The sequence below is a fragment of the Polypterus senegalus genome, chromosome 16 (genome assembly GCF_016835505.1).
Source record: "Polypterus senegalus isolate Bchr_013 chromosome 16, ASM1683550v1, whole genome shotgun sequence".
Classification (NCBI taxonomy): Eukaryota; Metazoa; Chordata; class Cladistia; order Polypteriformes; family Polypteridae; genus Polypterus; species Polypterus senegalus.
The window spans coordinates 32,215,673-32,239,144 of NC_053169.1; the positions used below are offsets into that span (position 1 = coordinate 32,215,673).

Here is a 23,472-nt window from a genome sequence, read left to right on the forward strand (position 1 = left end):
GGCTGTTTGCTATCCTTACTTACTACTGCATTGGTAACAGGCTCAGGCAAACTGGGCAGCCTTAAAATGGTGATGCTGTCATTATTGAAAAATTGAATTTAAGCATCTAATTCACTGAAAGAGAACAATTTGTTGCTGTAGGAATCCACTTTTAATTTTTTTTTGACCTGCCTTGTATTGGTGAGAAAAACATTACATTGACATTGCAGCAACTGGATTCTATGTTGCAATTACTGTCCATTGTCAGTGGTATTGTTACCTTATATACATAAAAAGGTTATTTGATGTTAATGGCAATTTGTTATACTAAGTATGGTAATAGAGTACTATTTACTGCATTGCCTTTTCCGTTTTATCCCCAGTCTCAAGAAAATAACCTTTGTCTTCCAGGAGCAAAGACTGCGTTTTCTTAAACAGCAGGACCAGCGGCAACAACTGGTTTCTGAGCAGGAGAAACTGCTAAAGCTGCGAGAAATTGCTGAGAACCAGGAAGCTAAGCTGAAGAAAGTCAGGGCCCTTAAAGGGCAAGTGGAGCAAAAACGTCTTAGCAATGGAAAACTTGGTAAGTTGTTTGGAAACCCTGTTGTGTGAGGAGCTAATACTTAAAATCTGAGATATATGTTGATGAATCCCAATAATGTGCAAGAATACTGTTGTTCAAAATATGAACAAAATACTGCTGTTTTTACTGTAGTAAAATCATAAGAGAGTTTGAGTACAATGCTAGTATAAATCTTGGCAAGTGAAGGAAAAGCAACTTTCCACAAAAATGCTGCATCACCAATAATTTAGCATTAGCATTTCATTAAGTGAACTATACTACATCCTTATGAAAGATGATTGTTTATTGGTGCTGGGGACTTCAAAAAAGAAAATGTAAGCATTATGTATTCCAAATATTGTGTCATCTACTGCACCAATTGTGTTAACTCAATGTACAAAAATGAAAGTGAAAGCTAAAAAATTACAGTTACTAAACGCAATACTGGGATAAGCTAGAAACTGAGCATAGCAGCACCCATGATGTATGTGAAGAACATACAAATGCTTGTGAATTACAAAGTAAGGGTCAGTCCAGTAACATACAGTTTCTTTCTCCTGGATGAGCTTTAATGCTTTCTGATTGCTGTTGTTGTGATAACAAAAAATGTACTGTTCCCACATATTCCTAAAACACAATTTTTAGGAATATGGACATTTCTGAAGGTTATTGACCAGTGATTTGTAGTCACTCATTCTTGTGATAAAATTATTTAATAGATTAGTGTTGGGAAACATTAAACCTATAATTTCACAATGTCTGGACCTCCTCTAGTTTGTTTATAACCACAAACAATCCACAGATGATCTTGTATCCCTTTCACTTTAAACCATCCAATTAGATAGATAGATAGATAGATAGATACTTTAACCCAGATATTACACTGTTGTTTTCTCAAGACTAATCACCAAGCTTCTATATGTGGGACTTAGTGCTATTAGGTCCCACAACAATAGTCTACTAAATAATGTGTTTTTAAAATGATTGTGATTGTCCCATGCTCAAAGTACTTAGGATGTCTCAGGAAAGCCTGGATGTCTCCATCTATGCACATCAGCTTCAATAGGTGCATAGTGGAGATCTTCCTTACTGACTGCATAACATCTTGGTATTATACTTGTTCAGCTTCAGACCTCCAAACATTATAGCCAGTTGGGAAGTCTACTCAAAATACTACTAGCACACAGCTTCCATCTTTGTAGAGATATATATTAAACATGTTGGGTAGGAAAGACAAACAGTATTATCCTAATCAATAGAGTTTCCCCCAAATGCAGTTAGCTTTCACATCATGATAGTCAAGGTGTGTACACTGACTGAGTGATCTGTAGATAGATAGATAATTACACTCTAGATATATAGATATAGATATAGATATAGATATAGATATAGATATAGATATAGATATAGATATATATATATATATATATATATATATATATATATATATAGATATATATAGATATATATATAGATATATAGATATATACACACACACACACACACACACACAGCGCATCACTTTTTCCACATTTTGTTATGTTACAGCCTTATTCCAAAATAGATTAAATTCATTTTTTTCCTCAGAACTCTACACACAACACCCCATAATGACAACGTGAAAAAAGTTTACTTGAGGTTTTTTCAAATTTATTAAAAATAAAAAAACTGAGAAATCACATGTACATAAGTATTCACAGCCTTTCCACAGCCTCCTGTTTTTGAATATGATGCCACAAGCTTGGCACACCTATCCTTGGTCAGTTTCGCCCATTCCTCTTTGCAGCATCTCTCAAGCTCCATTAGGTTGGATGAGAAGCGTCGGTGCACAGCCATTTTAAGATCTCTCCAGAGATGTTCAATCAGATTCAAGTCTGGGCTCTGGCTGGGCCACTCAAGGATATTTACAGAGTTGTCCTGAAGCCACTTCTTTGATATCTTGTCTGTGTGCTTAGGGTTGTTGTCCTGCTGAAAGATGAAATGTCACCCCAATCTTTGGTCAGGAGCACTCTGGAGCAGGTTTTCATCCAGGATGTCTCTGTACATTGCTCCAATCATCTTTCCCTTAATCCTGACTAGTCTCCCAGTTCCTGCCGCTGAAAAACATCTCCACAGCATAATGCTGCCACCACTATGCTTCACTGTAGGAATGGTATTGGCCTGGTGATGAGCGGTGCCTGGTTTCCTCCAAACATGACGCCTGGCATTCACACTAAAGAGTTCAATCTTTGTCTCATCAGACCAGAGAATTTTGTTTCTCATGGTCTGAGTGTCCTTCAGGTGCCTTTTGGCAAACTCCAGGTGGGCTGCCATGTGCCTTTTACCACGGAGTGGCTTCCGTCTGGCCACTCTACCATACAGGCCTGATTGGTGGATTGCTGCAGATATGGTTGTCCATCTGGAAGGTTCTCCTCTCTCAGAGGACCTCTGGAGCTCTGACAGAGTGACCATTGGGTTCTTGGTCACCTCCCTGACTAAGTGCCTTCTCCCCCGATTGCTCACTTTAGATGGCTGGCCAGCTCTATGAAGAGTCCTGGTGGTGTCAAACTTCTTTCACTTACGAATGATGGAGGCCACTGTGCTCATTGGGACCTTCAAAGCAACAGAAATTTAGTTTTTTTTTTCATATATATATGTATATATGTATGGATATTATATATAAAATGTGTAATCAGTTGTCTTTGTATGTCATGCACATAGCAATTAACTTCATTTTTATGTTATTTATTATTTTAATCTTCTTGAAATAATGTTTTTGTTACATGCCTACTTGTTTGTGTGCAGTTTAAAATCCTTCCTTTATACAGATTTGTTCTATTATGTGCTGTGCCAGCAATTCTTATGCTTCAGTCTTTGTAATGTCTGTAATTTTTGTTTAGTGGAAGAGATTGAACAAATGAACAGTCTGTTCCAGCAGAAACAGAGGGAACTGGTTCTGGCTGTGTCCAAAGTTGAAGAACTTAGTAGACAACTGGAAATGTTAAAAAATGGAAAGATCGATAGTTTGCATGATAATCAGAGTGCTGTTGCAGAACTTGACAGACTGTACAAGGAGTTACAGGTGGGAAATTACTAAACATAGATTGCGTTAAAATAAATTAGTTGCAAGACATGGAAATGTAGAGTCAATCAAAAATATCTTATTTCATTAACGAAAACTGGGTTAGCTGAAGTGTAACACTGCTAATATCTAGTTGTAATCACATAGCATGCAATAATTACTGTTGCATTATCTTCAGATATTTGCTACTTTAATTTTTACTTCACCTTTTTTTTTTTTTTCTTTATTTTTATCAGCACAATAAGCATCAGGTATATTCCATGGTACTTAACAAGCATTAAGCAGAACAACAGTTTTCACATTACATTCGCTTGCTATTTTGTCAAAATACTCTTCAGTAAAAAGATAATTTTAAATTGTACTTTTGTTCATTAGTGCAAGTCAGCCAAAGAGGCTGAGAACATTAACATAGTTGTTGTCTCTATTGGAAGCAAAATGTTTTTAAGCATTAGTTTGTGAGCTTTCATTCTCCTTTAAATTTTTTTTTATATCTGTGTCTTCAGTTAAGGAACAAACTGAACCAAGAACAAAATGCTAAGTTACAACAACAACGTGAATGTCTAAACAAGCGCAACTCTGAGGTAGTATTAATGGACAAACGAGTGAATGAGCTCCGTGACCGTCTCTGGAAGAAAAAGGCTGCTCTCCAACAAAAAGAAAATGTACCGGTGAGTTTTCAATCTTATTATACTCTCACTGTGATATATATTCTGTATGATGCCTTTTGTTTGTATTATTCTGTGGCTGAGGGTAAGATTTGAATAATTTATGCATTTATTTCATGCGTAAATGGTGATGTTGTTGTATGTACATAAAATGTTATTGTTTATTCCACCTAGGTATGAGTTCTGAATTTCAATTTCTGCAGTAAATATTAGGGAGAACTTTTGAGGGAATTGTGTTTGAAGAACAAGTCTGTTTTTTCAGGCATCGCCTTTGTGCCTTTTGTTTTTTTCTCTTGTTTATTCTTTTTTCATTAGTCTTTTGAACAGGCTTAAAAACAAAACTCTATAGTTTTGACAGTATTATGAAAGAAGCAAATCTGTGGTGTACTGCTTTAGGCAGATTTGCTTCTTGCTTTTTTGTAAGTATTTTTCTTTCCTTGTCTCTGACGAGAATATTAATTAGCCAAGGGCAGTAAATAAAAACCCACAGATTTACTTCTGCTCCTTTTTAGTTAGTCTTTTGAAAGTTGCTGAGGCTACCAAGATAATTATTTATTTATTTCCTTTAACTTTAAGAACTAACATTTTTAGCTTGGTTATTTTCTGAGAGAGTAATAAAGGTTTAGGGATCAATAAACTGTTTTAGTCATTTGTTTGAAAGAATACAACATTTATTGTGGGGTTTTGCTTTTTAATTTATAGTATACACTATCCACAATTGGAAGCTTCCAGATTTTGTTACCAAGGGCTGAGGGAATAGAAAATCTTGAATCAATTTTATCGTAAAATACTTAAAACTATACCAAGAAATATAATTTTCTTAAGATATTTTAGGAATGTAAAACTTTATATTCTTTTTGTATAAAAAAAAGAATATAAAAGTACAGATTTCTGTTCTGTTCTGCTATCACAGGCATAATCTTGGAATACCCACATATATAATGTCTGTCTGTATGTGTGTGTGTACATACACCCATTGTCACCCAGAAGAGTGATAAAATGTAGGTTATATGTGTTAAATAAAATGCAGATCTATCACTTACTTCAGCAGAAAGACTTTTTTTTTCAGTATTGTTTAGCATCTAGTCCTCTTGAGCTTCTGAAGGCCTTTGCCACATTTTACAGTATAATTATGTATAAAATGGAGCGAAATAGAATTAATTTTGCAGTAAAGGATAATTCATTGCACAGTACAGTACATCCCCAAAATTTGTGGGGGTTACGTTCCTAGAGCACCCACGAATTGTGAAAAACTGCGAATTTTGAATGTGGTTAAAAAAAATGCCTATTTTTTATAATTTAAACCCTAAATATGCCCCCAAAACACTTTAATTTAATTTCAAACTCGGCTTAATACATTACCTAAAAAAAAAGAATGTAAAGGTAAACCCATATACTGGACAGTACTGTACTGTACTGCTATGTCTCCCGCAGGGCTAGAATGTAAAATACAGATGTTAATGTACTGTAATTCATGCAAGCGCATTTTCATTGCCAGAAGCCTTAGAAGGTGCAGGGCCTTTCGGCGGCATCTTTGGGCTTTAACTCTTAAACTGCCACATACTTGGGGGTTAATGCATCCCTGGACTCCAAATTTTTTTTTGCTGCACTTTAAGTAAACGTCACAATTCACAAAGAAAAAGTTAAATTATATTGGACAACATTTTTCATGCAAAGAGCATCACAATTACTGTAACACTGATCATTTTACACACTGCTAATGAACTGTAAAAACTATTTAAAAAAAACTAGAACAATATGTACAAGATGTAACCAATGCCATGGATGAAACTTGGTAAATCACTGAGCCAACTGCGCTTGAACTGGCTGCACGCAAGCACACAGAGGTAAGCACTGATGCTGGCAGGCTATAGTGCAGCGGCTCAATCCCGGAGACAGTCAGGCTGCAGGGTGTCATGCTTGGATCACAGGAGATTGTAGAGACAGGAACTTTATTCAAACATTTCAAACAAACATGTCTCTTTCAGAAGTAAAATGAGCTCAGTATGCAGTTAATTATCTATTAAAAGAATAGGCAAACCTCATAGGGGAGCGCAACAGGAGCAGAGGATGTCTGGGGGAGGAGAGAGAAACAAAGCAATCGGCCAAAAAGGACATGTGCTGTTCAGGCTTTAAAGTATGCATAGCGTTGTGCGAGAAGCATATCACGTGACACAGCCCAGCAAGTAAGAGAGCAATGTGAAGGTAGTCTATCAGAGTTTTTTTTTTTTTTGAAAAACACTCAGCTGGGGATGCATTACAGTCAATCAGCAGCAAGGAGAAATGAATAATGCTGTAGTGGTCCGGTGCCGCTAAGATTCACACCGTCGAGAAGACGGCGATTTATTGATTTTTATGGTGGAGATTCCAGGGAGGCACCCAGCCTTTGCCGGACCCACATGCACTCACAAACAGAGACAAAAAAAAAGCAAACTGGTAATCAAACAGCAAATGAAATAAATGAAAACAACGGTACCACCCTTGTTCCCCTTACGGCAATTACACATGAAATACAACAAAGCACAAACAAAACACATAGAGTAAATCATGAAAAACGGCAACGGATATAATGTAATGATGAAAATAGATAGTCCAGAGATCCGCACGTTGAATGGGAATGTAAAGATAGTCCTACCGCTAGTTCCTGAAATGGTGAAGACAGGTTCAGGAGTGCTCCTTTCTTTGTAGGATGGCCATGAATCCACTTACAGTCCTCATGTACATGGGCAGACGGCAGACAATGCAGATGCACGAAATGATCCAGGACAAAACGAATAAGTACAGGTAACCCAACAGAAGGAAGGCAGACCGGAACTTGTAACACAAATTACAAAAACTTTTTTTTGCTTCTGGTCACCGGCCCCCTTTTTAAAAGCCGCACTGACATCCTTTGACCCCAACAGCCCTAGCACCCTCAACAGAAGACCAATCAGTGCTACTGTTGGGAGTTGCAGTTTCAAATTCTGTTGGCTACTTTCACCATCCCAAGCTGCGTTTTCCAATACAGTTGCTTCCTGGTCTCCTCTCTACAGTGCAGTATTGCCACGATAAGAGCCATCAAAATTGCAGAGGATATTTGCGGTGAGAAAGAATAATTTGAATTAAGCCAGTCGGAACAGATGTAAGCTAATACAGATGCTAAGCTGCAAGAATGTGGTCTTGTAAGAGAAATGTACTAAACTAACTTTTAAGGTAGCTTTTGATATTATATAATCAATTATTATGTGCGTAATGTAAGTTATAATAAGAATGTGGTGTGCATTAACCGACATTATAACATTAATCCTTTTATAAGCTGAAAAAAGATTTTTAAATTGTAACTGCCACATAGCCGTTGAAGTGTTGTAACCCTGATGGTGCAGAAGAATAGGGAAGTACATGTTTTTCAAAGTGCTGTCTCTGTAAAACTAGTCATAGCTGAATTGCATAGCCTAAGTTTAATGGGGAACCTGGAACTTTGGGTATACAGACAGTTCCTCTTATCTAAAGACTACCGTGTACTTCTCCACATACTGATCTAATGTGTCATCTTAGGCCGGGGTTATACTTCACGCGACGCATGCTGCAGCAGACACTCCTGCTACGCAAGCGTTGTACTGTTTATACTTGCGTGCGTACTTACATAAATCTGGAGGAATCCACCAGGTGGCACTGCGAGATATGATCACGGAGAGAACAGGTTCGGCTTCACTGGTTGTGAATTGCCTGGAACACCCATTAAATTCCGATGACACCTTACCACAATATCTCTGAAAAGGATGTTTAATGATTAAATCCATCAGTCCAGGGATTTGTCCATTCCAGCTAGCATTGGGCAAGAGGCAGAAACAATCAATGGACGAAGCATCAGCTCATCGTAAGGTGAATACAAGCACTCACATACACTAGCGTCATTTTAGTGTAACCAAATCTGCAGATCTTTGGAAGGAAAGCGGAGCACACAGTGGAAACCCAGCAGGAAAACATGTAAAACTCCAGGCAGGGAATATCAGCGACGTGACTCCCTGCAAGACAGCAGCGCTAATGCTCCGCCACCGTGTCACCCCCATGTGTGTAATTATTAACAGTATTCATTATTTAAATGTAATGACCAATTTGTCTGTAACATGCATACTTTAATGCATTTCATCATGAAAGTGGTATCAAGTATAAATCTTAAGGATTCTAAATGTGCAGAGAGTTGGAATATCATACATTTAATGTGCTCGATGTGGCAATCTATAGCTGGCGATCCGCTGCTGTCAGGACTGGATGGAAGACCTAGAAAAAAAGACGGCACAGAAGACGGTATGTGAGACTTTTAAAATGCATCATGTCATTACGATTGGGAATATGCAAAGCTTGAATATAAAAGCACCACGAATACATCTGTATGTCGGCATTTTGCTTCACCACATCGAACTATTCATCAAACATCGAAGAGCGCACACCGATCTCGTAGGATCCGCAAAGCTTTCTGTCACATGTAGATAGTAAACGGAGACTCTGACGTCACATTCCAACTTTTAGCACACTGCGCCCCCTGACTTTTTGCTGGTACTGCAATTTGCATGCACATTGTGTTAATTTCTAAGGACCTGCTAAGAGGATGCATCAAATGAACGCTGAGAACACGTGGCAGCCATGATGCGGGCGCATACACGTTCTGAGTGTGAAGTTTAAACGAGCCTTTAAGCTAATTGCAAACTTTGCGTGACCTCAAAATGAACTGCCATACTTCCTCTTTTTATTCCCATCAACAAGCTTAGGTATAAAGGAAGAAAGACTTCCTTAAAGGAGGCTGGTGGTCTGTAGCAACTTGCACTGACAGCTGCTGCAGCCTCTCTGCCACCAAGAATAAAGAAATTGCATTTTACTTTATATTGGTGTCCGCCTCCTGTTGTTCCTGACTTTCAGCGACCACAGTGGTTTCCGCTAACAATTATTAGATAGGTTCTAAGGAAAAATCCACGAATGACTGAAGCCCTAAACTCTGAACCGTGACTTCGCGAGGGTCTACTGTAATAATAATTATCAATGTAATTTAGTAAAAAATATTCAAATTTTAGAGTATGTAGAATGCACCACAGTTGTAATTTACAACACAATCGCAGAGAGACAAATGAAGGTCAAGCTCAGAGTTGCCAGCTTTGACAGGCACTTTACAGCCTAATTTAAATCAAATGATCCTATAATATCTAGGTCATTATTGGTTAGTTCATTTCAAGCCAGCTAATTTTCTCCCAGATGCTCTCCATCAAACTCATGATGAAAACATCAATGAATGGTAGATAATTTTGAGAATAAGCTTCCCAAATGGCATAGGTCCAACAGAGGCTAAAACCCACAGAGAGAAGCTTCTAAATGGATTTATTTAAGTAGATATGATGAAAGAGAGCAAAATGGGCTCTCATAATTTTTTTTACATCTGGGTATTTATTTTTTCCTGGGTGAAACAATACAACAGAAAGTTAGTGAAGAGCTTTGTCAGTGTGCATCTGCAAATGAAAAAAAAAATTATTTCCACACTGAAAAAAAGTAAGAGACAAAGTTTTGGCTGTATAGCCTTCATTAGGCTCACTTGCCTTCTTTCCTCCTTAGCACAGAAATAACCTTTAACTTTTTTCTTTTTGTTTTTTGCTTAAGTGATGAGTATGACGTTCTTAAACCCAAGCAACACATTTATAAATGTCATGCTGTAATAAAATGCATTTTTCACACATGAACCATTCTTTTAAAAGTTTTCTGCCATTTTTGAGTTATACATTTGACATTTAAACAGGAAAGGATTGCATACCAATTATGCCATATACTGTAAAATCCCTATTTTCTCAAAAACAGGTGATCATATGTTTTAGATCCGGAGTATCTTCCCATACCACCGAATATCATTATTTTTATTGTTATATTTTCCCCACTTATTTACAAAGTGTAGTCTGACTGTAGTAGTGTTACTGCAAAATATTTTCTGTACTGCAGTTATCTCATTTTTGCATTCCTGTTTTAGACACAAATTTGTGCTTTACTTTTTAAACAAGAGTTTTATCAGTCATAATTGGCTGATGCCTATTGCAATGCCTAATTTTATTAATAATTTGTAGAAGTAGCATTTTATTGGAAATAAACAATAATATGGAATAATAAAGTATAGTTTTATACTCATTAGAGTTATTCTGGGTGCAGTGGATTGGTACAGGAAAATCATCCTATCCCAGTTGCCATCTTTTAAAAATTGCATTTTAAACATTATCTTGGTCTTGAAATCTTTATTTATAGCTTTCTAAACAGTTGCTACACAGTATGTTGGGAGTAATAATTTTTTTGTGAAGTTTACACGCTTTTTTTCATGCCTTTTAATTGCCAGCAAGTTCCACAGCAAAAGTTTACTGACTGTTTTAAAATAACTTATGAAATATGTTACACCATTTTTTTTTTATTTGTAACATGTCTAAAGGTCAGAAATTCTAGGAATATATTATTTTTTATTTCATGACCAGCATGTCTCTGTTCTCAAAAATGTAAAATGTTCTCTTCTTTGGAATCTACTGTCTCATTACACCTATAACTTTTGGCTATAGCTTAGTTTATTATGTATTTTTAATTTGACATTATTAGGGTTATGTGTAAAATTAATTAATTTTAAAATTTCCATAAGGTATGTGTAACCTATGTAGTGTTTATTTTAAGAATTTAAAAAAAGAGTGTTCATAATGGTAATTATGTTTTTTTTTTCAAAATCCATTATAAAGGTTCCATCAGATGGCACTACACCTCAGCAGACTGGATTGTCGCAGAGCAGAGTGGCAGCAGTTGAACCTTATATCCAATCCTGGCCCCGTGGCACATCCAAACCAGAGATTAACAAACCTGCTTACACCGATGGCAATGCAATGCTGCCCACTCAGGATGGTCCTCTAAAAGTTCAGCTCCAACCAAGTGGAAAATCAGGTGGTGTTTCATTGTCTAAGCTGATTCCTGGTAAGTAATAAGTAATATAGTATGTTTGTTTAAATTACCACCATTTTGTAACAGTTTTTGAGAATTTGGTTTGTTTTTCGGCTGAATTTGTCACCTTAACTGGTACTGATTCATATTGTTATCACCCATTAACAACCTGAAACTCTTTTGCCATATCTTGTTCTCCTGCTTGTTTCAGCTATAAGCTTTTTAACATAGATTTTGTCATACATTTACTCAAATATTTGAATAAGGGGATATTAAAAAGTTGTGCCATTAAAGTGGGATAAGGAATATATTACCAACAATGTTCATCTGTGGTTCCTAGTAACCCTTGTAGACTGAAGCTTTTGTTGCAACTGAAATCAATTCAGGGTACTTCCAACCTTAAGTTCCAGTGTCTTAAAATATGTAAAGAGTTTGATAATGCATTCAGATTTGAATTACACTAGATTTAACATTACTGTTTTTGGTAACTACATTTATATATCAAAAAGCCTTATTAGAGGAAGTGTTATACAGTAGAAATGGTATTTGGGTATTCCCCAGCTGGAAAAATCCTAACAATTTTGAAGTAGAGCCAGAGGTCATGCATGTAATCATTTTATTTTTATTTTGGTATGTCAGAGACAAAAATGAGTAGTGAAGGCTGTCTAGTTTTGATATTCTGCAATAATCGAGACAAGTGTTGAGCAAACAAGTTATTGAACCATTAGGATCAGGATGCAGTGATCATAATACAGCCTAACGAGGCAGAAAACAAGGACAAGATAAAGGTTTGGGGGATCCACCCCATATACTTGAAAAAATAGCACTCAAAAATAGCAATACAAATTGAGTAATCTCTTGCATCTGAATCCAAACTTAACTGAGGGTGAAACAGAGGAGTGTGGTGGTTTTATAGAGGAGAGGCAGGAAGAGGTGAGTCTTCAGTGGTGCACCCAGAAGTAAGATCAGTGATGGGGTTGGACGGGAGGTCTATAGTGAAACCGGAAGTGCTGTAAATGATGGAGCTGGAAGTGGCATTAGTGTGCTTTGCCAACCCTCAGTCCAGCGTATAAACACATTTAGTCGAGCACATCGATTGCCTCCCATGCGTGTGTGTGACAACAGTAAGTTTTGCAGTGGTTTGGCAGATTAAATGCACAAAACCTAAAACTGTTTAATGTTAGCATGGCAAGTGTTAAGCAAATGTTTTAAGGTTGTTGTGAAAATATCTATTAAAGTTTTCTGTTGTGTCCATGATGTTTAGCCTTGACCACTCCCCTCCATAAAAAAAAAACCCCAATCATTACTCCTACTGTGCACATCCTCTCTTCCTACCACCCCATGACACTCTCAGTGCTGCTAACTCACCCTTTAACAGTCAGTTATCAGGGGAAAGCAGAAAAGCAAATTATCTGTTCAAGTATGTTGAAATATAGATCGAAATAGAAAAACAGCAACAATAGCTGATAATAACATTTGAAAAAAAGAAAATGAACAAAAAAGAGCTGCATGTGATAAAAATTAAGAACAAAGAGAATTCAGTAAACGAGAAAGAGAAAAATATTCTGAACATTATGCAAACAAATTTAAAAAAATGAACATTTATAGAATGTAAGAGGACTGTACTGTAATTCCTAATATTGTTTTTGACGAGGCGTTAATGTAATTTAATTTTACTTTTTATTACGTTTTACTTTTTTTATATATACTTTTTTGCTTTTACTTTTTACTACATTTTATTATTCATTGGTATTTAAAATACACAGTTGTAGTGAAATGCTCAAGTAACTGATTTCCAATCTATAGAACTAAGGACCAAACAGTCTTCCTCCTGTGCCCTGCATACTCTTCTATACCAATTCTTTAAATACAATCACTTTTTCTAACAGAGAGGTCCCCCAACTACCTTTTAGTGGCTCAGCCATGAGATACCAGGTGCCCAGTGCCCGCCCCCAGGGACTGGCAAGCAAAGCGATCAGGGGGCAGAGCCCTCTAGTTAAGTATAAAAACTAATTAAAGGTATGAATGGAAAAGTGATAAACAAATTGAAGTAAATAAAGCAGCCCTGTGAGCCCATGTGTCATTTCCATTTGAAATGGATATAAGAAGTGACAATTGCTGAAAAATGCAGATTAAAGTGAAAAGGTCAAACATAAAAGGTTACTCCAGTGTTTTAGACATCATAAAATGTTAAAAGAGGAGCCAAAGAGTATCAAAACAGCAAAATGTAAATAAAATGCAGTAATGGAAATTGCAAATGCCCTCAATTAATTCTCAAACCTTTTTCCTGATTTCTCCACAAGTAAAGGTGGAAACATGCCAGTAATAAAAAAAAAAGTATGTTAATCAATCACCATGTTTTGGAGACAAGTGAAATTTGGAAGTGATTTGGAAAATAAAGGTGCTATTAGAATTTAAAATCTCTTGAACCACATAAATCATTGGGAGCAGCTGACTTTTACTTTAAAGAGCTCAAAGAAAATACACTGTTAGCAATTTTTTTTTAAAATCATTACATCCTGGAAAATAGCAAGTATAGCCAGTTACCTTAAAGAGTAAGATGATAGATGCTGCTCTTCAGGGCAAGACTGTTGAACACATTATTAGGAATGTTAGTATTAGTAATTCATCAATATGGAATTTTAGGTAGGGAGGGGAGGTCATGTTTTCACTAATTTAATTTTTTTTATTACTATAATACAGTATTATAAGAAAGCAACAAAAGCATAGTCATCATAGCACATATTTTTTATTTTATAAATATTAGTATGTAATATTTATTATAACTAGTTTTCTAATTTTTGGACAATTTTAAAAATCAGTAATTTTGAAACTGTAACAGTTTTTGCTGTTGTCGCAGGTGAAGACGAAGTAACGATGAGAGACAAAGGCAAGCAAACCCGTCCATATTCTATGTTTGAATCAACTGATGCTTCCTCAAGTGTGCCACCTGCAGGAAATCTACGAAAAAACCAGAGTACTGAGAATCTTCTACAGGAAGCACAGGTACAAAGTACTGCAATATGTACTTTCTTTGGTGTAATCATGAAATTTTTATAGTTTGCCACAACAGCCTAATCGATCAGATATTTTTGCCACCATTTCAGATTAAGAGTCTTTGATTTCCGATAACAGATATTAGTGACCAATAAATAGCCCCTCCACCTGCACTCGTTTTGTTTTTTTTTTTTATATCAAAGCAAATTTACAAATTATTTTAACTATGTACAGAAAAATGTCAATTAACAATTATTCAGAAATAAATAACATTACAACTTATGTGCTCTTCATGGAGTACAGATTACACTGATTACTCAATACAGAACTGGTACATATATAAATGCAGTTTTGTTAAAACACACGAAGAACAAGGTACAGACTGATTAAACATAAATGGAAAGCAACAATATCTTTCTATTAATTGATGAACTGTGGCCAGTTGACAACAGAGGACGTTAAAATTGTAAAAGAGAAAGTTGGAAATAAAGTCACAGTCCAGGAGACTTCAGCCAATTGGTCATCTACCCACTCCTGGGTTTTCTGTGCTGTATGATGAAAGAATCTTTCCATTCCATGATTCCAACGCTCCTTTATCCAAGATGACTTTTTTGCAGGAGAGCAGCCTGGTAGTAGAGCAGGAGCATCAGGTGCCACATACACATTGCAAGAAGATAAAAAGAATAGAGCAGTGTTTTGATACTTGTATTTCTGTACAAATGACTAACAAACAAAACTGCAGTATGCACAGCTAATCAGCAGCTCCAATCTGAGAATATTTAACCTTTTATATATATATATATATATATATATATATATATATATATATATATATATATATATATATATATATATATATATATATATATATATATCACAAATATCACTTTGCCTGAACAGAGAAGATCAAAAAGATTTTGTTTTTACATATACATACAGACATGTGAAGTGACCCTGTTCCATTTTTCTCTTTGATCATGTTCCTTTCCATGCACTGCAAATCCAATTTTTGTGATGAGCAGTGTTTTTTCATGTGAAGGCTGCGCAGTGCCTGAGTCATTAATTGTGCCTGCTTTGCCAGTTACACTGGAAGCAAAAAAACAAAATTATTAGTAATAATGAAGCATTCAAACACTTGTTAAGACATACATGTGGTAGCACTTAGAACTTTTAACCAACCCTTGAATTTATTTGAATATTTACTTATTTTTAATGTGAATATTTAAACCATATCTTTATATACAGTATAATACACTACCATGGCTATTCGTTTATCTGTCCAGGATTTTTAATCATCTGTAGCTCGCAAACAGTTTGACCTATTGATCTGAAATTTGGTACACATATACTACGTGACGTCTACTATCCGCTTTCGGGGTGATGATTGACCTCCAAGGTTATTCCTCTTTTTATTTTATTTTATTTTAGAATCCACTCTCGGCTCCGTTCTCATCCTTAACACCTTCGCAGTCACTTCCCCTACCTCTTCATATCTCAAATCATTCTTGAGGCAGATTGAAGACTTAAGTGCCAGCTTAAGTAAAAAATTAAAGAAAATGATTGCAACACAAACACTGACTTAATCAGTTTTAACGCAAAAAGATGCAGACGAAAGAAGAGAAGAAGCAAGCCGCTAGGGTTGAGAAAAGAAGAGCTGCTCAGGAAGCAGAAAACTCATCAACCTCTGAGCAAACGAATGCTAAATGTACAGAGAAAAAGCATGGAAACTATGAATGCTCAAGTCAAGTGTATTCACTGCACATTATCGTGCAGTACGCCATTACTGGTTTTTGTATAATTTGACAGCTTAGACAGTTTTATTATGAATAGGGTATTTATTTATTGATAGAGAAATACTGTCTGTTTCACAACGTATAAACAATTAAATTGTTCAACATATCCAGCTCCGACTCAAGCCCCTGAGTGAAGCAGTCTGTTGCATGTGTTTAGAATAGCAGACTATAATTTGTGCAGCCACTGAGTAGCTTATACTTAGAATAACTGTCTTTCAGAAGTTGTTAATGATAGCATATATCTACAATAACATATTGTAAATCCTTTTATGGACTCCTTTATTACATGAAAAGCTTTCATTGTAGCATCTGTAGAACCACATTGACCTGATTTGTTAATGCAAAAAATGTCACATTTGATCAGTTAATATTTAAATATGAAATTGAAAGCAACAGAAGATCTTGTAATTATACATGTTCAATATCATAGTCATTTTTGTGGTTTAACATTTTCATTATCATAACATAAAAGATTTAATATTCATGAAAAGTCAGATGTTAGTGTTTAACTTAGTTATGAATAATAATTGATACATTTCATTCATGAAGTGGATTTTACCTTGTGTGTATACAACATGGCTTTGCATATTATTTTTTACTATATATATATATATATATATATATGTTATGTGTATGTGTATGTGTGTGTGTGTGTGTGTGTGTGTGTGTGTGTATATATATATATACTTTTATATATATAATTATATAAAATATAATTTTTTTTTTGTCTTGTAGAATGCTCCAAAATTACCTGTGAAAATTCCTCCTCCTGTCCCAATCAAACCAAAAGGTCCTCTTTACATTTCATCAGGCAAACCAATTATGGTAGACAAGCCAGGTAGCCAGCAAACTCCTGCCTTAATCACTGGAACATTTCCTTTTAAAAGCAAACCTGTACAGCAGCCACCTACGCCCTCTGTGCCAAATGAGCAAAGAAACTCCCCTCCAATATTACAGCCTTCTGCACTTCAGAGTCACACTCTTCCTCTGCCTTATAAACATGAAGCTCCTCCAGCTGCTGCTGTCCGACCTTTTACACCCCAGTTGCCAGCAAAGGATGCGTCGATATCATACCGCAAACCTCAGACTGGAACTGCCAGTTCCATTTACAGCATGTACACACAACATCAAGTAACACCAAGTAGCAAAATCCAGCCAGCTATAAAGAATCCTCCACCTCGAGCAATCAGTGAGTACTGTATTTGTTTTCCAGTCCAGTTGATGGGTCTGATTCTTTGTTTATTTATAAGTTTGTGAGATTAGGTGAACTAAATTCAATGCAGCTTTTTATCTTTTTAGTTGATGATGAATACAGTTTTTTTATACAATACAAGTTAATTGTATTAATTTATTTTCCTCTAGCATATGGTAAACCCATGATCCCTGGCACCAGCACTTCATCTTTGCATCTTTTACAAAGTCAAGATATGAACCAGGACCAGAGGGATGGTGTCGACTTCGACTTTGAGCGTGGTGGGAACAATTCAGTATCTGAAACAGAGCGTAGTCCTAGACCTCTCAGCCCTACCAAACTTTTCCCATTTCTTAACCAAAACGACTTGGAAGTGAGGAGGAGATTGTTTAATATTCCAAGGCCTTTAAAGAAACGAAGTTCCATTACAGAACCTGAGGGACCTAATGGTCCCAACTACCCAAGGGTGCTTTACAAAAAGCCTCCATTCTTCCAGCCAAATACGGTAGCAGCAGAGGAAGTTAGCACAGCAAAACAAAGTGAAGAAGTCACAGAGACAGTTGGTGAACCTCCATTGGTAGATGTTAAACAGAATGAAGATGCTTTGGTAGATGTTTCACTAAGTGAAGGGATGAGTCATGAAAAAGAAAACATACCAGAAGAGGATGAAGACTTTGTGCCCCCACCTCCTTCGCGTCCTGCTCCAGTGCCTGAAATTATGCAGGGAGCACTTAATCCATTGCCTTTCACCCAAGAAGATGAAAATAGCCTAAGTGCCCCTCAGCCTTATGAAATTCTTACAGAGGAATACCCTCCATACCCACCCCCTCCTTATCCTATAACCGGGGATACAGAGAGTCTAGGAGATGACTCCTTCAGCATGCGCCCCCCAGAGATCACTGGCCAACTGACACTTCCACCGGTATGTAGTGAAAAATACATGAGGAAAAAGTATAAGACAACTGATTGCTTAAAAAAGTAGCAATATTAAATGTATATTGTTTTTTTCTGTTGATATACACAGTTTACAAAGTTAAGTTGATGTGTTTATTTCAGTAAGTTCTTAGGTTTTTATTTTTGGAAGTTGCATCACTAAAACGTTATCCTGTATTTGTATATGTCTAGGTAGGATTAGATTTTAATTCTGCCAAGATCGTGGATGTAAGCAAGAGTCTTTGATGCATCCATTATATACTTAAGATTTTTCAATCTATTTTTAGTAAATGATTTACCCTGGATAACAACAACATTTATTTATATAGCACATTTTCATACAAACAGTAGCTCAAAGTGCTTTACATAATAAAGAATAGAAAAATAAAAGACACAATAAGAAAACAAAATAAATCAACATTAATTAACATCGAATAAGAGGAAGGTTCAATGGCCAGGGGGGACAGAAAAAACAAAAAAACTCCAGACGGCTGGAGAAAAAATAAAATCTGTAGGGATTCCAGACCATGAGACCGCACAGTCCCATTTGGACTCTGGATACAGCATTGTATTGCTGTGAAAAGTTATTATCATATTTGCTTTATTAATTCTTAAGGGGTATGCAGCTACTCGTGTGGAGGAGTTCAGTTACCTTGGGGTCATGCTTTTCTACACTGTGGTAATGAAGCAAAATCTAAGTTAACATATGAAGCTGTCAATTTACTTGTTATCCCACTCTCCCGTCCTTGTCCTCAAGTATGGTCATAGGTTTTGGACAGTGACTGAAAGAATGAGATTGTGAGTATAGACAGCAGAAATGAGACTTTTGCACACCCTTCATCACAAAGTTTGAAGCTTGGCAATATGGGAGGTCTTTGTTATGGAATGCTGTTGCTTCTAAGGATCAAGAGAAGCCCTTAGAGGTGTTTTGAGCGTAAAGTCAGAATGCGTCCACAGACCTCCTACAAAAGGGTAGCAGGGCACAGCCCTCGGAGGCATGCTGGAAAGATTATATCATTCATCTGTCCTGGCAGATTCTGGATATCTGATGTGTTGTTGCCACGACTCTCAAGAGCAAAAAAAAAAAAGACTGAAAATAAATTGATGGTGTCTTCCTTAGTTTTTTTGTTTAATATAATTGTTAGTAGAAACAAACAATGCCAAAGTAAGTCATTGCTGTATCATAGTGGTAAATACTGGTTTACATGTAAATAACAAGTGAATCATTGCATTTTACTTTTGCAAATAACATAAGTTTGTCTCCTTTCTGATGTGTTTAGGGTAAAAGAACAAATCTAAGAAAAGCCAATTCAGAGAGGATAGCTCACAATATGAGGGTGAAATTTAACCCACTTGCTCTCCTGCTTGATTCATCACTTGAAGGGGAATTTGACCTTGTGCAAAGAATAATATATGAGGTAATTTAAAAAAAAAAGTGTGTGTTTGAGCTATTGCCAGAAGTAATTTGTATAAGACAATAAATAAACAGGTGTTATAGAAAATTTCTAGCTGCGATAGAAAATAAAATTATAGCCATCAACTTATCTTCTCTTAATAACTCATACTATAGTTGGACATGTACTGTCTGTACTTGCTCAGTTATATACCTTAACAGTTATGATTTTGGGTATTTTAAATTCTTGCTTGGTGAAAAAATATTTGCTATTTCAGTAACTTCTTTTTTTCCTTGATTACTGCAATGTTATACACAAATTATATAAAGCTGTGCCATTTGAAAGATTAATGTCAATCTTGTATATAAAAGCAGACTGTAAAAATCTTGCGGTCTTGTATGTACATTATCATGCAGTTGAGACTTAGTAACCACAAGGGGGCTCCAGAGAGCCCCAGACACAGTAATACAGTCCACAATATAAGAATATAAATACAATTAAGAATTTTTATTCCACAAAGCACCTTCCAATAAACACCTCTCCAACAATTAGCCACAACCATTATGTTATCATCCTGGAGTGCTCCGTAAAAGCTACCGGCAGTGTTATCATGAAAAATCAGTAGTATTATTTGTTTGTCGCTTAATGTTTTTATTTTTTTGTTTAAATCTTGCAGTCTTGTATGAATGGTATCATTCAGTTGATGCTCAGAATGTTTCTGGTGTGCTCCATAAAAGCAACCAACGGTTTTGTCATTAGTGCTCCATAAAAGCAACTGACAGTTTTATCATGAAAAATCTGTAGTATTGTTTGTCATTTAATATTTGCTTTAAACTATATTTTCATCATGCATTATTCTTATTGTAGTAGTAATAGAATTAAATCAACCTAATAATATTAATATAATTTACTTTTTTTTGTCATCAGGCTTATAATTACACCACAAAACAAAAATTAATCCGTCAAGTTGTGTTTCTTTTATTATATTTTTCTCAAATAATTAAAAAAAAAAAAAACAACTTTATTTTTTCTCCCAGGCAATGCCGGGAATTTCAGCTAGTATAGAATACCAATAAATGTAAGAAGCATATTGCTGCAGTTACCACGAAGACAGGATGTCAGAAGAACAATCTATAAACAAAAGCGAGACAAGTTGAAAGCATATGCAATAAGAGAAAAATTTTGTGAGTGCAGGGTAGAGCTGAGTGTTAAACAACTTGTAACTGTTTGTTTTCTAAGAAATAATAATCAAAGGTCTGTAAACTGAGTGTAATCTTTGTAGCATGGGAATGTCATTTCATTGGTTGAGAAAATGGAAGAAGAATTGGTAGGTAAGTAGGTAGACAGACAGGCAGGCAGGCCAAGATACAATAGAAGGTTCATTAAGAATCAAACCAAGAGAATATATACTTACAGTACACAAGGCTCAAAGCTGTGAAAAGAACTTTAGCTGTGAACAGGACTGTTGAAATCTATCCACGCAACAATGGGAGGCCATTTGTGGAGGTTTGCATTCTGTACAGATTGCACACATTTGGAGGAAATCCCACAAAAACGTTAATTGTACTCCCATTTTGGGAGGACATGAGCATGAATAGATTAATACAGGTTAGAATTAGTGTGAAACAGCTGGTCCAATAGGTGTTGTCCAGTTACTAAGTTTTGATATAATAGGTTTTTTTTATTTGTTTTGAGTTCACTGCAAATGATACTCTCTTCCTTCATGCTACTCCAGGTTGAGGATCCAAGCCAGCCAAATGATGAAGGCATCACAGCCCTTCATAATGCTGTTTGTGCAGGTCATACAGAGATTGTCAATTTCCTTGTCCAGTTTGGTGTGAATGTCAATGCAGCAGATAGTGATGGATGGTAAGAAAGTGTGCTTTATGTTTGCCATTTTATAATATAATAAAATACACATTTCTGCTTATGAAAGAATATTGAAATTCTTGTAAAATCTTGCTTTTATAGAAGTGGCTATATAGATCTTAATTAGTAAAAAAAAAATGATGCTTCTGTAGCATTCAGGTTTTTATAAGCAACTGAACTATTTTATTTACATAAAATTAACTGTACTTCTAACATATGTATTTAATCCAATAAATAATAGAATAATAATAGAAAAATATTTGAAGAAAATGCATTTTTTTATATAACCCTGACCTACCTTAATAGCAAAGCAATATTTTTAAGGTAAAATTGCAATACTTTATTCCTTTCAATGCCAGGACCCCACTTCATTGTGCAGCCTCTTGCAATAATGTACAAGTTTGCAAATTCCTTGTTGAGTCCGGAGCAGCTGTATTTGCAACAACATATAGTGACATGCAAACAGCTGCTGATAAGTGTGAAGAACTGGAAGAAGGATACAGTCAGTGTTCCCAGTTTCTCTATGGTAGGTTTGATATTTGAAATTGGTACATGTGCTATGATGTTAGTAACGTAATAGTACATAATAGTTACACATACTACTTTTTCAGTTTATTTCACAGTGTACCTGTGGCAAGTGTAACATTTTGACAGACAGGCACAGGAAATAATAAAATAGTTTAGATTATTGTAAAGTTATTTATTGTTTGTCAGTTTATTCTATACCATATAGGGGAAGATTTAAAAATGTTTATATTTTAAATATTTTAAAAATTTGTATTCTTTGTTTTGTTGAATTTGTGTTTGTTTGTAGTACAGACCTACTTTGCATCCTCAAGTGCCGCTTATTAATTTTAGCCATCTTTTGATGTTTTTTTATATTGAAATTTGTACTTTTATGGCAAAAGGTTATAAAGTGCATTTGTCTCCATATAGGTGTTCAAGAAAAGATGGGCATTATGAACAGAGGAGTAGTTTATGCCCTGTGGGACTATGACTGCCAGAATGACGATGAGTTTCAGTTTAAAGAGGGTGACTGTATGACAGTAGTGCGACGAGAGGATGAAGATGAGACAGACTGGTGGTGGGCACGCCTTGCAGATCAGGAGGGATACATTCCCCGCAATTTGCTTGGGGTATGTATGGGCACATATTTGAGATATTAGCGATATTAGCTTTTTAATCATTTAGAGTATTTAGTTATTAGAAAAATCAGTATTTCCATTTTGACTGTTTATTTTTATACATGTATGATTTGAATATATTTAAATTTGCAGACACACTGAATTTGATGAGGTATGTTTAAAAATGTTTTGCTTCTTTACTCCAGTGAGACACAGCTCTGTGGGGTTGCTTTATCTATGTGCGTTATAAACCAATTTTCATTTCATTGCAGGATGTTAATGATAAAATAGAGTTGTGTATGTATTTCAGCAATATCTGTCATATTTTGCTTTTGTAACTCAACTGTTTTTTTTCCTTTTACCACTCTAGCTATATCCTAGAATCAAACCAAGACAAAGAACTCTGGCATAGGTGGAATGAAGGCCTAAATTAGTGGACACTAAAAAACAGACATAATGGAAATTTCACACTAAATTAACAGACTTTTTTTTTTTTCAAAAAGAGGTGAATTAATTGCAAGTTGAAGAATTGCAGAAGCTTGCACAAATGAAGACACCATAATAAATGAAGGAATGACCTATGTTTTTTCACATACAGTATAGTGAAAAATACTAATTGTATAACACTCAAAAAATAATTATATCAGTTGAAAATGCAAAGGAATGACCCCAAGAATAAACCTAACACACCATGTGCATCATCAGCATCAAATACTCAAGCATTATATTCTTCTAAGAGTAATACTGGACATTTTTCTGGAAAATCTTGTATTTTTGAGTATTACAATGTTTGTATAATCTAGCTTCAATTAATGAACATTTGTATAGGCAGGTTTTTCACAGAGAGTGGGTTTATTTTTTAAATCTAAATATTAAGAAGGCTTATTATATATCTATATATTTTCCCTTGAGTACAGTTGGTTGTAAATGAAATCCTTTTTGACTGTAGACGTACTGTATATCAAATAGATGCTTAAAA

The 23,472-nt window shown here is 35.5% G+C and overlaps 1 protein-coding gene across 4 annotated transcripts in view; it reads left to right on the forward strand.

Annotated features, from left to right (window-relative positions):
- The window catches only part of LOC120516288 (apoptosis-stimulating of p53 protein 2-like), a 68,170-nt gene extending 45,243 nt beyond the window's left edge, over positions 1-22,927 (forward strand). For 3 of the 4 annotated variants that reach the window (XM_039737856.1, XM_039737857.1, XM_039737858.1), the window contains exons 6-18: positions 391-562; positions 3,421-3,602; positions 4,106-4,270; positions 8,492-8,554; positions 10,996-11,224; positions 14,052-14,197; positions 16,717-17,170; positions 17,344-18,095; positions 19,387-19,524; positions 21,236-21,369; positions 21,729-21,895; positions 22,306-22,505; positions 22,864-22,927. In XM_039737856.1, coding sequence (XP_039593790.1) covers positions 391-562; positions 3,421-3,602; positions 4,106-4,270; positions 8,492-8,554; positions 10,996-11,224; positions 14,052-14,197; positions 16,717-17,170; positions 17,344-18,095; positions 19,387-19,524; positions 21,236-21,369; positions 21,729-21,895; positions 22,306-22,505; positions 22,864-22,905 — 2,844 coding nt within the window. In that variant the 3' untranslated portion in view covers positions 22,906-22,927. The remainder of the gene's footprint in view (positions 1-390; positions 563-3,420; positions 3,603-4,105; positions 4,271-8,491; positions 8,555-10,995; positions 11,225-14,051; positions 14,198-16,716; positions 17,171-17,343; positions 18,096-19,386; positions 19,525-21,235; positions 21,370-21,728; positions 21,896-22,305; positions 22,506-22,863) is intronic. The other variant, XM_039737859.1, reaches the window with a different exon arrangement.
- The last annotated feature ends 545 nt before the right edge of the window (positions 22,928-23,472 follow it).